This window comes from Sinocyclocheilus rhinocerous, unplaced genomic scaffold, assembly GCF_001515625.1.
Source record: "Sinocyclocheilus rhinocerous isolate Xijiao unplaced genomic scaffold, SAMN03320098_v1.1 scaffold196, whole genome shotgun sequence".
Classification (NCBI taxonomy): Eukaryota; Metazoa; Chordata; class Actinopteri; order Cypriniformes; family Cyprinidae; genus Sinocyclocheilus; species Sinocyclocheilus rhinocerous.
In genome coordinates this window covers 320,237-338,023 of record NW_015633546.1, presented here as the reverse complement: position 1 = coordinate 338,023, position 17,787 = coordinate 320,237, and the positions used below count along the sequence as shown (strand labels likewise).

The 17,787-nt window shown below is 36.4% G+C and overlaps 1 protein-coding gene across 1 annotated transcript in view; it reads left to right on the top strand.

Moving 5' to 3' along the window:
• Nucleotides 1-17,787, top strand: part of LOC107744424 (transient receptor potential cation channel subfamily M member 3-like) — a 121,163-nt gene that overhangs the window by 94,697 nt on the left and 8,679 nt on the right. The window contains 12 exon segments of the mRNA XM_016558067.1: nucleotides 1,994-2,019; nucleotides 3,325-3,397; nucleotides 5,417-5,517; nucleotides 5,775-5,909; nucleotides 6,726-6,776; nucleotides 7,966-8,001; nucleotides 8,197-8,337; nucleotides 9,874-9,903; nucleotides 10,457-10,749; nucleotides 11,141-11,369; nucleotides 12,663-12,866; nucleotides 15,923-16,063. Coding sequence (XP_016413553.1) covers nucleotides 1,994-2,019; nucleotides 3,325-3,397; nucleotides 5,417-5,517; nucleotides 5,775-5,909; nucleotides 6,726-6,776; nucleotides 7,966-8,001; nucleotides 8,197-8,337; nucleotides 9,874-9,903; nucleotides 10,457-10,749; nucleotides 11,141-11,369; nucleotides 12,663-12,866; nucleotides 15,923-16,063 — 1,460 coding nt within the window.

Genomic DNA, 17,787 nt, shown 5'->3' with positions numbered 1-17,787 from the left:
ATTACAAAACAAAAATTAAGTTTTCATATATTTACAGTAGGAAATTTACAAAATATCTTCATGGAACATGATCTTTACTTAATACCCTAATGATTTTGGGGTATTTTTGAGCCAGTCTGCAGATTTTGGGTATATTTGGCAGAAAATCATGTTGTTTATTTTGGGCACAGACAGATTTTTTTTTTAGCTTCAGACTATCAAAGTTAAATTGCTATCAAAGTAATAATTTTTAGCACATCCCTTGGCAGTGGATGAAAAGCAACAGTTCCTTTAGGAAACAACAGTGACATATGTAGTAGACAGAACTGACAGTTCCTCACTCGGTTGTTTAGTGAATGATTATCATTTACAAAGTCTGCAAGTGTATGGTTCCTAGTGTTTGAAAATCTGCTCAGATTTTAAAAGTCATGTTCATATTAAAAAGAAGTGTATCCTACCTGTAACTTACCGTTGTTTAATTTACACATTGATCTAGATCACTCTGACTGTGATTTCAAATTAAAAACACAATCAATTCAGTTGATTGTGAGAAGCATTTGCCTTGATTTAACCTCGAACACGTTGTGTGATTTCACAAATGGCAGATAAAAATGCTCTTCTATGTCACAGTTCATTCCAGCCCATGTAAGAACAGTATCCAATCAATATTTACTGTGTTATGGCCACATTTTCCTGAAATTTACACTGTGTTTGGTAGAGCTTTCCGACAGCGTGACATGATCAACTGCGAGCATTGGACTGTATGCAAAATAGCAGCGATGCAACACAGCATCAATTACCAATTGATTACCAATGGAAATAAAGACGCCATCCGCCGCCTCTTACAGTTGCCACTAAGAAGAAATGCTATTAGCAACCAACAGTCAGTTGAAAGACGCTGTGACCTCCAGCGATTTAATCAATGTCATTGTGAATGCCCCTTTAGGATGTTGAGGTACCGTTGTGTTGTTTTCAACAAAGAAGAGGCGTTCAGGTCCAATGACAATTTGTTGGTGATGGCGAACACCCATTAACCTAAGGCTGCTGTTATCTCCACCGCCACATTGTTGATGCGCTGCGAGTAATGAACTGCTCTGGACCATCTGAAGTAAACAATCATCTCTTTTTTTACTATAGCATTAATAGAGAGGTTGTTGTTCCAGCACCAGGTTGCAAGCTGTCTCACCTCTTCCCTAGGCTGTCTAACCATTAGTGATGCTAATGAGCCCCTCAATAGAGGCGTTGAATGCAGATTTAATGATTGCTCTGATATTTGGTGATACACTCGTGGTATTACGAACGACTGTGGATTGTTACTGCCTCAAGGCTGTTGCTCCTGATGTCTAGGAAGACAGAGTTATTTGCTTAGTCTAACTGCAGCAAGTTTGTTAGGGTCCGGGGGAAGACTGTGATCAATGCCAAGATGAAGTAAACATCAGCCGTTTGACATATGAGATTTAGTTGTCTAGGTAACAAAGTGCAATAAGGATGACAAATGCAATGCCATCATCCATGGAGCAGTTGTGCTTGCAGGTGTGTGCTTAGAGGTCCGTTGTGGAAAGGTGGTCTTAATGTTTGTGACGCCCACATTGCCCAGTCTCTCAAAACACTAGAATCACACAATGACTGGAGTAAATGCAGTGGGGCGAAAGTCACCGAAGTCATTTTGGCACTCAGATGATGGAGGTTGATTTGAAACATGACAGCCTGGCCAAGGTGGATTTCAAGATCTCTGTAATATCTGCAGAATATTACCCATCTTTCAAATATAGCTTAATATTAGTAGAGGAATAACCTGGTTAAAAGTTTCAGCAGCGAATGGGTGCTTTAGTTGTTAAAACGTCCTCTGAGGCACACGGAGATGATTTAAATATCCATTATTGACCTGTCCTATTCAGCTACTACATACTCATAAATCACAGACATGTCCCATAGGTCAGCTGTGTACTCAATATGGATATGAAATTTTGAAAAGAACTAACAGTGTCTGATTGTCTTTCCTGCTGTGTTTGAGTGATGTGTGTTGAATTTAAAAGCATTGTTCATCCAAAAAAGTGAATTCTGTCATGATTTATTCAACCTTACGTTTTTTTTCCCCTTTTTTTGTCTTGAATTATTATTTTTTCAATGGGGTACAGTGTTGTTTTTGACCCCAATGACTTTCATAGTTTGGAACAATTTTATTCAACCTCATGTCTTTTCAGATCTCACTTTTTTTCCTCCTTTTTGGCTTTATTTTTTTTTTTTCCCAATGGGGTACAGTGTTGTTTTGGACCCCATTGAGTTTCATTGTTTGGAAACATGAAACTTTTTAATTGTATTTATTGGATGAACTAAGGTTGATTGTTTGGAGTTTACACACACACACACATGCAAAAAGAAAATGTATTTCATTTATTATAAAAAGTATTAATATTATAAAAGAAAATTAATACATTAATAATATCATAGTATTCGTTCTCTATAGGAAAAACAGTAAGGGTTAAATTGACATATTCTGTACAGGGACATATTGTAAAGGTCAATATCACTCATGCCTCAATCACACACACACACACACACACACACACAGAGTTGGGTCACCTCCATAGTCACAGCAGGGTCATCAATAACTGTCACTTCAGTAATTGGCCGTCACCATACTCTTTGTAGAGGAGATGAAGTGCTTGTTCGATACGATTACATTCCATTTACTCGTCAATCTCAGCAGCAAAAAGATTTCATAGTGCACACAGAACCTCACCACACAAGACCTAAGCATAGCACCATTATTTTTATGCATCAGTTCTGAACTATAAGACATTTTGAAGGATTATATGTTCCGTTATTTAAGCTCGCTGATGTGCTCCAATTCTTTATTCCACTGCCACCCCTCCTCAAGCTCACACACACCCTAAATGTGCCATCATTTCATGGTGGCTTGAGGGGATGAAAATGAAAACACCATTGACATTATGCTGAACCAATCCTCCCACTTCCACGCATAAGTTCATTAGTCCATACCAGACACAGATGGAAAATGGCTACTGAAAGAAAGGTGGATTGTTCAAATGACAGGCATTAGATTAATGGCCTGTACGTTATATGTTCTGGAATTCTGAACACACGCGATGCATATGGTGCTGCAAGGTGCCCTTCATATGTGGCATTGCAGTGATTACAGAACTGCAATTTCGGGTTATGGCGGTGCTTGCAGTGTATTTCTGTAAATCCATCTAGCTCTATTCTTGTCATTTCTCTTTGCTATTGCCAAGACTTTTTTATTTGCTTTTATCATGCTATCATACTCAAACAGTTGTGACGAACATGTGATGCCAGCAATAATGCAATATCTCTCTTCCTCAGATAACAGTGTTTCGGATGGGATCAGAGGGACACCAGGACATTGATCTGGCCATTCTAACAGCACTTCTGAAAGGTAATATTTGTACATTTGTGGATACTCATATCATATGTATCTATAAACTTGTTGGTTTAATTCACGGTCTTCAGCAGGGGGTCTGCAGTGGGGAGATTTTTGTGTGTGGTGGGGGGGGGTAAATACAGTATCATTTTCGACCAAAGCTTAAATTCATGAAGTTTAAATACATTTTAAACTTTTAATTTGTCTCCCCCGTTACTTCTTTTGTAAAACCATATTAAAAAGATGATGTCAGTTTAATGTTGTACATCTTTGTTTTTTTGTGTTTTTATCATTTTAATTATGATTATTTTAACATAACCCAATTTTAATATAAACCAGAAGTGATCAGTGGCCTGTAAATGTTTGAAGACCCCTGGTTGTAAAATAATGATGAGGGCTATCTCAAACATCTTATGTGAGTTTCCAAGTGATTCACACAAGTGTCCTCCAGGTTCTGTCAGTCAAAACATTCATAAAACTATAAGTACTATTCCCTGTCTTACTTATAATGTTATATCTTTCATAAATCGATTGCATCCGAAGATATTTCTGATCACACACTAACTTCAATTTTACTGCCCACCAACTTTTTAGTGCCTGCAATTGTTAGGTTAACATTACATTTAACACTGAAAGGAGTGAGTAAAGTGCAAGCTCTACTGGCTGTGCTTCTAAAGACCCACTTTTAAATCCAATACAAAAGATGGGATTCCAGTGAAGCCTTTTCTTCAAGAGCTCCATGAGCTGCTCTGAAAGCCAGTAGCATGGCTTTTGCATAATTCATAGTACTGTGCAGCGCATCTAAAGAATGATTTACTCGTGCAGTTCCTAGCTCTCTTCTTTTTCCTTAATGAATGTATAAGGGATGTATATCAGTTGATATATAGTCAAAAAACAGATATTTGTATTGTATTTTTGATTCATTTAGGCCATATTTATATCACTAATGCTTGCATGTACTTTAAAATGCATGCTTGTTGCTATCTTAAATGTCTTTATAGCAAACTAAGTGAATCATTTGATTGCTGATTTAGAGAGTATATGATATGCTAATGACTGGAAACATGGAATATTATATCACGCTTTTATCAGTAGCTCAGTCTTATCCATGCGAAAAGGGCTTTTGCATTTTTTCATTGAACACACTTGTAATATCTGACAAATACAGAAAGTGTAAGGATTTATTATGATGTAGTGTGAAATTAAAGCGAGAACATAAAGCTAACCTCTGCTACAGTTCAAAGCAACAGAAAACAGCAATTAAAGCTCATCCTCAGAGACTTAATTATACATAATTATGTGACCAATCTTTGCTGATACAGTGCCTTCCTGTTGCTGAGGACTTGTTTCATCTGGCATCAATATAGTTACTAAATACATCCTGAACTTCAAAAGCACAAGGTGCTCCACATGGCCATTTCCGAGTATTACAGACCTCCATGTCCGTATTTTAGGTTTAACAGAGTCGGGCAGGATATTTTCGAGCACTTAACTGAGATTATGCAAATATGGTTTAATACATGGCGACACCTAGACAAGCCACGGAGGTGTCTATTTAATAGACTGTGTCTGGAAAGATTACCCTCATAAAAGTAAATGTAGAAGCACCAGGCCAGAGTAAGTAAAGACAAATGTCCTGCTGCTCAGGGGGAAGGTTTATTAGCTTGAAGCAGGAGTGGAGCAAAGAGCCAGAGACCCTGGAGAGTGCTTTCCTCTGTGATTTATCTTTAGAATCAGCTTTTTAAACAGGCATAACGCTATGCATTGCAATGATGCGAGAGCTGGGGATTCCTTAGGATTCTCTGCTGTGAGAGGTGCTTGTAAATCAATGGGAGTTAAGGGGGTTCAAGCATGCAAATGATTTTGAAGACATCAGACTGTAAGATTAGTAATGTTTAATAGGCATTTAGTTACACACCACATCCATCATTGTATATGCTCTCGTTAACATATTCCCCAGGGCTTTTTAAGATTGTTTTTGGTTAAAGCAAATGAACTAACCTTAATTATGTGCCCTTTTGCTTGTCTGTCCAGGGGCCAATGCATCAGCTCCAGATCAACTGAGCCTGGCTTTGGCCTGGAACAGAGTTGACATCGCTCGAAGCCAGATCTTCATTTATGGACAGCAGTGGCCTGTAGGCAATATCCACTCACTCCAACTCTGTAATTCATTTAGATATAGATACAGAGATGTTGATTACAAAGGGGACTAGAAGCACTTCTGTGTAACTCTGACTCTAATTATACACAGTAGATGCTAATGATGGTGGGCTGCATTTCAACCAGATTAAAATTCATGAAATTGATTCATTGCTGTGCACCTGTATGTCTGTTTTATTGTGTGCCGGTGGTGTGGGTTCTGGACCTGTAAGCTTTGTTTACGTGTGGTTAGGTGGGCTCTCTAGAGCAGTCTATGCTGGACGCACTGGTGCTGGACAGAGTGGACTTTGTGAAGCTGTTGATTGAGAATGGAGTGAGCATACACCGCTTCCTGACACTGTCCAGACTTGAAGAGCTCTATAATACGGTAATGTAGCTATGTCAGATTTGAATGAGGTTTTACATCTTAGGTTTTTCAGTGTGGTCTCAGACTTTTGGATCTCACTGTACTGTCTGTTTCCCCATATATACACTACCATTCAAAAGCAAAAACAAAACAAAAAATGTATTCATCAAAGTAAATAAAATAAATAAATAAAATCACAGTTTCCACAAAAATATACAGCACTACTGTTTTCAACATTGATAATAATAAGGACTATTTTTTAACACCAAAATAGCATATTAAAATGATTTCTTTCATCATATGGGACTGCAGACTACAGTAATGCGACTTTGCAATCACAGGAATAAATAACATTTTAAAAAATGGATTGAAATAGAAAACAGTTATTTTAAATTGTGATAATATTTCATAATATTGCTGTATTTTTGATCAAATAAATGAGTATAATACCCAACTTTCAAAAACATTTTTAAAATCGTACCAAATTTTGAATGGTATATGTATGTATTTATAAATATATATAATGACCTATAGTGAAAAAATATGCATATGCACTGAAAAAAATGTACCTGTGATAAAGTGGTTTAAGACCAAAAATATAGCGTTTAACATTTAATTACATGGATAGTATTTTTAAAGGTGATAGCAGGTAGATTTAGCTTCTTAAAGGGGCAGTTCACCCAGAAGTGAAATTTGTGGTATCATTTACACACCCTTTTGGTTGAACAGTCCCTTTTAGGTAACAACAACACATGTTCTTATTTGTTTTTCCAAGTACTATTTGTGGTTAGATGTAACTTTTTAAAGGTTATATTTGTTTCTGTTTGCCTTAAATAGAGGCATGGTCCATCCAACACCTTATACCACCTTGTCAGAGATGTGAAAAAGGTAAGAACTCACTGTGCATGCAGCTGAGTGTGTGTGTGTGTGTGTGTATCTGTATGCATGTGTGTGAGTGGATGTCAGACTGTGAGTGTAAGTGGTAGATTAGTCTTAGATTTCTGTTGCACATTTAGCAAAGGTGTCTTTCTTGCTGCTTAGCCTGACAGAGAGATTTGGCCAATTAGTTGCTTTTTTCTGTCTGTGTCCTCTCTTGCTCGTTTCAGACAATAAAATAGTCAGAACAATGGGTTTATTGCTTCTTAGGGTGCTCGTGTTTAGTTAGTTTTTCTTAATTACTATTCCTAAGTGCATTTTCAAGGCATAATGGGGCACACGGTTGCCTTCTTTTTCCACTCTGGTGATTTTCGCAGTCTTTATGTAGTGATATTTGTGCATGAACTGCAATTTCGACTTGTAAAAGACTCAGTGCAGGTACGCTGTGAGGTTTTTGGTCTAGTCTTCTCTTTGTCCAAAAAATACTTTTTTTTGTACCTTGAAGGCGCAAACCTTCTCTGTCTCCCTAGAGATTAACATGTTAAACTGGGTGTCGCATCAACTGATTCTAGCACAGCATTTCTTGCACAATTGAAATGCAGCTTCACCTGTGATTCTGATCAGCCAGTTGAAGCATTTTGTGGCATTTGCTGAGATTGAAGTAATTAGCCCAGCTTAGAAGATCTGTGGTCGCTCTGCGTTGGTAATTACAGAATCAGAGCAGAGTCTACAGTAGTTATCATAGTCTGAAGGCAGGATGTGGGATGTAATTTTGCTAAAATGGATTTGGCTCGTAGATCTAATGCAAGGAGGAATCTTAGGTCTTCATGTTCGCTTCATGTTGTTAAGTCTTACAATCAAAATTTCAACACCCTGATAAGGATTCTCTAATTAGAAAAGCTCACTAATATCGGCATAAACGTAAAGATGAGTCAAATCATTAAATTAGCAACTGAGGCATCGCTCCTTATCACGTCCCCCCGCTCTTTCTTTGTCCTGCCCATTATTGGACTCCATTCTTCTCCTTTCTCTCTCCTACGCTCTAACTCTCTGTTGTTTTTGTTTTTGTAGAGAGGCTCTTTTTTTTTTTACGATCAGTTCAATATGGCACCAAACCCTGATCTAGACTTGCTTGGTCTCAGTGGGATGTCTGTCCCTTTAATATGATTCTGTCTCACTGACCTTGTGTGTTCTTTCCAAGCAAGAATATCCAGGGTTCAGTTGGATCTACCTCAAGGTGAATCAGAAAATCTTCTTCAATTATCTTGATTCCTTCTAGCAATATGTTGGTGTGTTTGTGGAGTGAGAACGTATGGGTGTGTATGTAGTTGAGCGCGTGGGTCGTTTCTGACCTTACTGTTTGTTTGTATTTTCATAGCCAGAACTGTTGGCACAGGTACAGTGTTGCCATGAGTAACCTTCTTGTCTTCAGGGTAACCTGCCCCCTGACTACCGCATCAGTCTGATTGACATCGGATTGGTAATTGAATACCTCATGGGCGGAGCCTATCGCTGCAATTACACCAGGAAGAGATTTCGGACCCTCTATCACAACCTTTTTGGACCCAAAAGAGTATGTTATTAAACAAAATGGCATGTAGCTCTAAAAGGGCATCATACTGAGATTTCAAGAATGAAGTTGTAACATTACAAGAAAAAAGACGTCATGTTAGCACCATCCACTACAGGAATGACTGAGACACTTTTACAACATTGGTTGAAAGGTTGAAAATCAGTTTCAGAAGTTTTATTTTGTTCTGCTTTGCTTTACTTTGTTTTGTTTTGAAAAAACAAAAATTATTTAGCAAGGATAGATTAAAAGTAACAGTAAATACTTACATATCAAAAATATTCTTTCATAAAAATGTAAAGCAGGAAAAAAAATTAAATAGCACAGCTGTTTTCAACTGTGACGATAATAACAAATTTTTCTTAAGCACCAAATCAGCATAGAATGACTAGAATAGTCATGTTACTAGAATATTAGTCGTAACATTTTAAGAATGATTTTGAAAGGTTTGGAGAATAAAGTAGTCATAAAATTAAGAGATTAAATGCATAGTATACCATGAATAAAACGGAAATAATTTAAGTAAAAAAAAAACACACCATTTTTTTTTTTTTACTTGTTACTTATTTTTCCAATATTGTGTCTTTATTCTCAAAACTTTTTTTGATTTTATTCTCGTAAAAGGCCTATTCATAGATTTTCAAAATATTCTGAATATTATGAAAATCTTGTTTTTTTTAATTATTATTTTAATATGCCATTAAAACATTTTTGTAGTTGGGTGATGACCCATAGAAATATACATTCACTTTTAAATGCAATAAAAATGTTATACTTGCTTTTTTATACTTGCAGATTATTTCCTCAGTTTCCCATACATTTTTCCAAAGGAAAATTTGTAATGTGTTTTTTTTTTTATCAGCATGACCCACCTGGGAATAAAATATTTCACATCAGTTGCCACATAGAGATGGCATATACAGTAACAGACTAGATACTCCGTGTAGAGCAAATTTCTATATAGCGGCACTTCAGCAGTGCAGAGTAAACAGGAGTCAAGACAAATTCTCAAGCCACTGACACCTGGATGATATCCAATTTTCTCACATTTTAAACACCTCTATAGGCTCAAGCATCTACTGTAAGTCACAAATCTCGACCCTCTGTCGCAGAACGGATTTCAGGTGTGAGGACATTAAACATTGCTGCTCCATCACGCCAATGTCACAGGAGCATTTTATCTATACTAGTACAGTAGATTGCTAGTACACGATGTGTGTCTGAGAGTGTGTATTCATGAATCTATTTGTGCACTTCAATATAGTGAGTACATTTTATCTCACATGCACATTCGCACATACATAGTTCTACATATGCCGCCATATAGGCTTGAAATAGATCAGACATCTGCGGTGCCATCAGAGAGGTGCTCTAAATTCATCATGGCATCGCATGAAGAATCCTATCTACTCATTAAACATGCCATGTTTTTACATGTGCACCAGAAGGATGGTGAAACGATTTGGAAAATGCATAAATCAAATCTAACGTGTCTTGTTATTTTTGTCCTGTATGTTTTTATTTTTGTGTGTGTTGTAGCCAAAAGCCCTGAAGCTGCTTGGAATGGAGGTGAGATTTATTTCTTAATTTCATGTATCCCACTGCTTTCCAATAAAATCCCCACTGAGTTTCATTGAAATGCTTTCTTTAAGCTCTCCTTTGATTTAGAAGTTTAGATTCAAATAATGAAGGTTCACAATGAAAAAAATGCTCCTTGTATTGCATGTTCAGAGGTTTTCACAAAAACAATTTAAATACTGTAACTACCTACAATTATCTTACATTTGTGTTTAATGGTCCTCTTACTATTAATAACCAGATTAATGATATGAATTATAGGTCATTTATTGTCCTATTTTGCTATTTTAATATTAATATATTTTTATAATAATAAGTATATATAATATTTAATAACTAGATACAGTAGATAGGCAGATAGATTATTGCAATAATTATAATTTTAATAAATAAATAATAATGTTGTTGCTGTAACATTTAATCAATAAATACTGCTGAAAAGAGCAAACCAGGGTGATTAATTACCTATAATTTACATTTTCAGTGGTGGTTATTATTATTTTTATAAGGAAAAAAAAATACTTAAAAAATCTCTATCATACAGGATGACATGCCCATTAGGCGAGGACGTCAGAAGACCACAAGGAAGCGAGAGGAGGAAGTAGACATTGACCTGGATGACCCAGAAATCAATCACTTCCCTTTCCCTTTCCATGAGCTGATGGTTTGGGCAGTGCTGATGAAGCGGCAGAAGATGGCCCTGTTTTTCTGGCAGCATGGCGAGGAGGCCATGGCTAAAGCGCTGGTGGCCTGTAAGCTTTGTAAAGCAATGGCCCACGAAGCGTCAGAGAACGACATGGTAGATGACATTTCACAGGAGCTCAATCAAAACTCAAGGTATGAATGTAAAGATGTGTTATGATGACCTAGTTACCTCAAGGATGAGGATTTCACCTGCACGTCCTGTTCCCATTGTTGTTGAGTATACAACTCTTGGGTCTGGAAGTTTGGGGAGACCATCTGTTATGCGCCAAACTGGCATCCCATCAAAGGCACAGTGACTGACCACAAAGACTTCTCTAAAATTCATAAAAGCCTAATGTGAATGTTCTTTTAGTAATGGTGTTTGAGACTAGCTTATCCTGCTTCTACACCTAAAACAAGCTGTTGTTTTTTTTTGTGTGTGTGTGTGTGTGTGTAGAGGTAATCTTGTGTGTTTATATGCATATAAATGTGTCTGGCACAGAAATTCCATCTTTTTTTTTCTTCTTTTTTTTTTATCCATAAGGGAGTTTGGTCAGCTGGCTGTTGAGCTGCTCGATCAGTCGTATAAGCAGGATGAACAGATGGCCATGAAGCTGTTAACCTACGAGCTGAAGAACTGGAGTAATGCCACCTGTCTGCAGCTGGCAGTGGCAGCCAAGCACAGGGACTTCATCGCCCACACCTGTAGCCAGATGCTTCTCACCGACATGTGGATGGGACGTCTGCGTATGCGCAAGAACTCTGGCCTAAAGGTCAGATTCGGGAGAAAGATGGCTGAGACCGTAGTCTCATTGATTTACATACAGTAATATCAGTTATTAATAACTGATATTACTAATAGTTATTAATTACTTAATAGTTATTAATAAATTAATATTAATATCCGAGTAAGAAGAGAGCTTACTCTGGGTTCATATTTTTTTATATAATATATGGTATATATTCAACATATATATTTGGCATATATATGGTGAAACGGCCTGCCAAAGTGACTCTTTTCATAGCTGAATCTGCCATTTGTGTTGTATTTACCAAGTCCTCATCAATATGAGACCAGCAACTGCTGTTTCAGCACTCTAATAGATTTCTTAATCACTAGTCTAATTATCATTCTTACTCGAGAGACACCAAAATGACATGAACGTTTGCTGTCATGAGATGTGCAAATTAAATCGGTTGGCTATGTACAGAAATGAAATTCACAAAGTTATGGAAAAATGCCTTGTTTTTAATGAAGGCAGTATCCAAATCTGGACAGAAAACAGCATACAAATGGGAAATGGTGGCATATACAATGGTAGAAAAATACAAAGGGATATGGACCCACAAAGTGAACTGACTAGTGGAACCATATCATTCTTGGGACTTTTGAAAAGGACAGTTGGCGTACTGCTACTTCAGGATGTTAAAGGACAAAATTGACATGATCGCCTTAGACTAGTCCATCAAAATTCTCGGAAACCATCCAATACCTGTTAAGAAGAATATACAGTGTTGTTCTTGTTGCAGCTCCTGATCAAATGTTTTCAACTGTGATAATAATAAGAATTGTTTCTTGAACACCAAATCAGCACAGAATTCAAAAATCGGGAATAAAGGCTGCTGAAAATTCAGCTTTGCCATTACAGGAATAAATTACCTTTTAAAACATTTTAAAATAGAAAACAATTATTTTAAATTGTAATAATATTCCTGTTTTTCTGTATGTTTTAGCAAATAAATGCAGCCGACCCCAAACAGTCAAAGCTTCGACCTTTAGACACATTGTCAGACAAACAGTATGCTGTATACTGTATATCAGTCCCTAAACAAAACAAGCTGTGCAGGGCTTCTCCTTGCGTTTCTGCATGAATTATTTCTGCCTTTGGTTCAGACCTCAGTGGTGATATTGGTGTTTCATGTCTCACAGGTGCTATTGTATCAAGAAAGAGTGAGACCGGTATTTCATCACCACAAGCATTGGAACTGGTCTACTGAGTACGAAATAATGAAAATAACAGTGGATTTTTCTCTTAAGCTCTGTGTTTGTTTATTTCGTCCACCAGGTTATCTTAGGCCTTCTTCTGCCCCCCTCCATATTGAGTCTTGAGTTTAAAAATAAGGACGAGATGTCGTATATGCCTCAGGATCAGGACACCTACCTGCAGGAGAAGGATGTGGATGAACCTGAGAAACAAGCTAAGGAGAAAGAGGAGGAGGACATGGAGTTCACAGTAAGATCTTACTGTGAGACGCAGTACAACTCCGTGGTGAGAGCATCCACCTTAGCCTCGTTTCTTAGCTTGTAGTCTTAACGCACACACACACACATTTAGGCACATCTGCTCTGCTCTGTGAAAGTCCTACCCCCAATTTGGCCTCTCAAATATGCTTCCGGCTTTATTTTGTTGTTGTTCCTCAAGTCCGTGGTTCCTCTTCTTAGCGATCCGTACCAACCCTGCCGTTTTTCTGACTTCCCCACCCTACACCCTTCTCCCACTTCGCCCTTTTTTTTCCGTTCCTCGTTGTCAAAGCGAAGACGCGTGGTTGTGGAGTTGTAGCGTGTCTCCGTCTGCCTCTGTCCTTGTCTGCTCTCTGTTTCTTTACTTTTAGCAAGGGTCTCGTCTGAAGTACGGTACTGTGACTGAATGCTGCCTGTGTTTTTATCATTCACGCATCTACGACACCATTGTGCATGTTGAAGGCTTGTTTTGCATTATGTTAGCAGCCTTGATCTGACATCTCCATGACGACAACCTTCACTTTTAAGTTGACCGAGAAGTGCCTTCTTTCTTTCACAATAAAACTGCACGGATACTGTTGTTCAATCTTCCATTGTGAACTATTAAGTGTTGCTCTAAAGCAGTGGCTCTTGAACTGTTTCAGGTGGCGGACCACTTAAACAGCCCCAGATATGGTGGAGAACAACAACTAATGTACAAATTAGCCTTTTTTTTTACTTAGGGTTAAGTTTGAACCTTTATCTTGAAATCGTCTCAATTTTACGGATCCATAATTTTGTTATTTTGTTGAAATTACCCATAGTGCTATGTTTAGCTAATCAGCCCAAATGAGCCGTGTTTGCTAACAAAGAAGTTAGACTGAACAATTACACTACTATATTACAAACTTTTTTTATGTTCACCAATGAACAGTAAAATTTATTTTATCAAGGTACAATCATAAACATTGTAAAATATTACAATTATTTGAAAAGGTTTCTTTTTTTAGATATTTTAAAATAAAAATGTGACCTGCAATTGCAAATCCCTGTTTTCAGCCATTACTCCGTTTACTAAAAAAAAACGTGTTAAATATTCATTAGGAGATTCTTCTGATGTGTAAATTTGGTAATGGAAAAACTTTTCTTATTAATAGTACAGTCTAAAATGATTGTGCTGCTTAATGAAGTGTTTAAATGGTAGTCTCTTTTTTTCAGTCGCTTAAGTATTGAGTACACTTGCATTTCTTGCATGTCACTGTACACTTTGAAGTCAAATTTCATTTTTAAAAATAGCCAAACTCAAAAATGTCTTTCTAGAAACACACCAGTCTGTTGTTCTTTTGAGAGATGAAGGCTGTTCTGTACACCGACTAAACAACACAGAGAGACGTGGATGGCCCAGATGAACAAGATGAGGAGTACATCAGTGTTATACCGGTGCAGTCTTATAAATATCTCATAAACTGATGACTAGAATGCATAAGCTGTCAGTGCTGCACAGGACAAACAGAGAGTTTGAATAATAAAGAAGTCATATTAAATTAGATTGGTCATTTGTGACATTTAAATATCAGTATTTATTTATCAATTTAATGCATCATAAGTGTCGATTTCTTTCAAAAACATTGAAATGTCTTGGGGTCAGTAACTTTTATTTCTAAGAAATTAATACTTTTATTTAGCAAGGAAGCATTAAATTGATCAAAAATGACAGCAAAGACATTTGTAATGTCATTAATAATAAGTTCAAAATAGTAGCATTTATTTCAAATAGAAATCTTTTATTAAAAAATAATTGTTTCCACAAAAATATCAAGCAGCACAACTGTTTTCGACATAAAATATTTGATGATAATAATAAGAAATGTTTCTTGAGCACCAGATCAGTATATTAGAATGATTTCTGAAGGATAATGTGGCACTGAAGGCTGGAGTAATGCCATCATAAGAATAAATTACATTTTACAATATATCGAAATAGAAAACCAATATTACTTTTACTTAGTTACTTTCACAAAATTACTTATTTTGTCTTTTATGATGAGCATAAAATACTTTTTTTATTCAAACATATTTAAAAATCTTATCAAACCTCTGAACAGTAGTTTAACATTATAAAAGAAAGACAACATCAACAACAACAAAAACTTTACAGATCAATTTTAACCGCCAGTTACAGTAATTCATTGTTTTGAGTTTATTAATAAGTCAATTAATTCAGTGTTGGTGCTTTCTGTCAATTACATTGTTATTTATTTAGTTTTAAATCAGCCAATCAACTCGTGGACCACTTGGAATACTCTACAGTTTGAGAACTACTGCTCTAAAGAAACAGGTCAGCCCAAGACACTAGTTTAGAAATGTAGTCCTGGAGTCAAAACAACTGAGAAGGACTACAGTTCCCAAAACGTGACTGGGTTGACCTGATCTTATACAACACGGTTCCAAAAACTGAAGCTTTACCCCTCACTTCACTGAATATACTGCAGATATGTGAGGTTACAACACAAGATGAGAATTGTATTGCAATTTATCTGAATGCTCTTTCGGAAAGTGTACTTTAATTGCAATAATTTTTCACTGATGCAACATTGAAACGCCTGTGTCAAAATGAGATCTTCCTGTGCATAACATAAGCTGTGAAATAAACTGTTTTCATTGCATTTAGATTGATAGTGTGTAGTCTGTAAGACTGTAACTCAACCAAATACCTTCGACAGCAGAAAAGTTGTTGCAATACAATTCTGCCATGATGTCCAAGAGTGCACCATATTTTTCCATTTACGGGATAAACTCCCCACTCTTGGATTAAGGATGTGTGCAAATAACCCATGACACTGGGCATTTTCATTCCTCTTTTCTTTCTTCCTCTCTCTCTCTGGCATACACTCTCTCTTTCTCTTTTTCCACACGACCATTCCCAGCAGAATCATCAATGCCCAGTTCATAGTGAATATCTCACCTTCCTCAGCGCTCAGTATTGCTTTGCAGTGTTTGAAACAGCTGCATGCAATTCTGGGTGAGAAGTCACACTATGTAAATGGTGTGTAAAAGTAATGTTTTCTATCTTTCTCCTCTTTCTATCCTCTGTACTTTTCCCAGGCTATGCTGGGAAACGTCAGTTCAGAAGCGTCGCGTAAGAAACAGGTGGAAGAGGTTCAGAACCGTCATCGGCTGATTCCAGTGGGTCGCAAAATTTACGAGTTTTACAACGCCCCTATCGTCAAGTTCTGGTTTCACACGGTAAAGCCCCAGCTGTGCCCTTATTTAGTATAAAAAGGCATACAGTATTGTTCAGTGTGTTTAGAATATCAAATCTATACGAACATCAAAATACCTTGTGTGTGAATTCTTCAGAGAAATGTCCTCTGAAAGCTTTCACTTGCAAAAAAATTCATATCAATAGATTCCATATCAAGTCCAGGGGGAAAAATGTTCAAATGCAGGCAAGTAGAGATCAAAACAGCTGAGATTTTTTTTTATTTAGCCTCATCTATGTTTTAAATATAGGCCATGAATCTGACAAATCTCCTGGCTCCTAAAGATGAAAAATTCTGCTCTGTGTGCTGTGTGTCTTCATTATTTACTCGCTCTTTTTTTCTCTCGTTGCTCGTTCCCTCTCGCTCCCATCACACTGTCACGTTGTAGTGTTTACACTGAACAGTATTTCTGTTCTCTGCTGGTGAGAGAGTGTCAATCTTTCTACCGTTTTCACCAAAAAAAAAAAAATGTTGCAAAAAAAAGAAAGAAAGAGCATTACCCTAAGACACCAGTGAGAACTAGATGAAAAATTCTGCTCTGTGTGCTGTGTGTCTTCATTATTTACTCGCTCTTTTTTTCTCTCGTTGCTCGTTCCCTCTCGCTCCCATCACACTGTCACGTTGTAGTGTTTACACTGAACAGTATTTCTGTTCTCTGCTGGTGAGAGAGTCAATCTTTCTACCGTTTTCACCAAAAAAAATAAATAAAATGTTGCAAAAAAAAAAAGAAAGAGCATTACCCTAAGACACCAGTGAGAACTCAAACATTTTGTTTACTGCAACATCTTCTGTAGCTACTGCTTCTTTCTCTGTGCAATAAAGTAGAAGAAGTATAAAGAAGATGCATTACAAGCATAAATGCTTCCTAATGTCCCTAAAATTTAAACGATGGATCCTTGAAAATATCAGCCTGATGGTGTTTTCATGACTGATTTTGAAAGACAACATGCATGTGTAAATTGGGAAAGAAAAAAAGTAATTTTATTAATATAAAATCAAATCAAATTCTAACTGGGAAACAAAAAATCAACTAAAAATAAATTTTCATGACTGAAACTAAAATAAAATAAAAATGACCAATAATTAATTTTATTTTTTGATACATGGGCAAACATTTTGTTTACTGCAACATCTTCTGTAGCTACTGCTTCTTTCTCTGTGCAATAAAGTAGAAGAAGTATAAAGAAGATGCATTACAAGCATAAATGCTTCCTAATGTCCCTAAAATTTAAACGATGGATCCTTGAAAATATCAGCCTGATGGTGTTTTCATGACTGATTTTGAAAGACAACATGCATGTGTAAATTGGGAAAGAAAAAAAGTAATTTTATTAATATAAAATCGAATCAAATTCTAACTGGGAAACACAAAAAATCAACTAAAAATACATTTTCATGACTGAAACTAAAATAAAATAAAAATGACCAATAATTAATTTTATTTTTTGATACATGGTGTATTATATAACTTAAAACCTTTACAACCTGCCTGCATTAAACATGAACATGTTACCAGATGGCAATATTGCTAGACTGTGTTAAGAAATTTAATGCTGTAAAACATTTATAAATAATACCAGTAAGCACATTAACTTTGGTAGCCCAAAAATATTAAAACTGGAAGATACTGAAACTAGAAACTGAAAAACTAAACAAAACCTAACAATGATAGAATGAAAACTAATACGATTTATTGAAAAATAAACT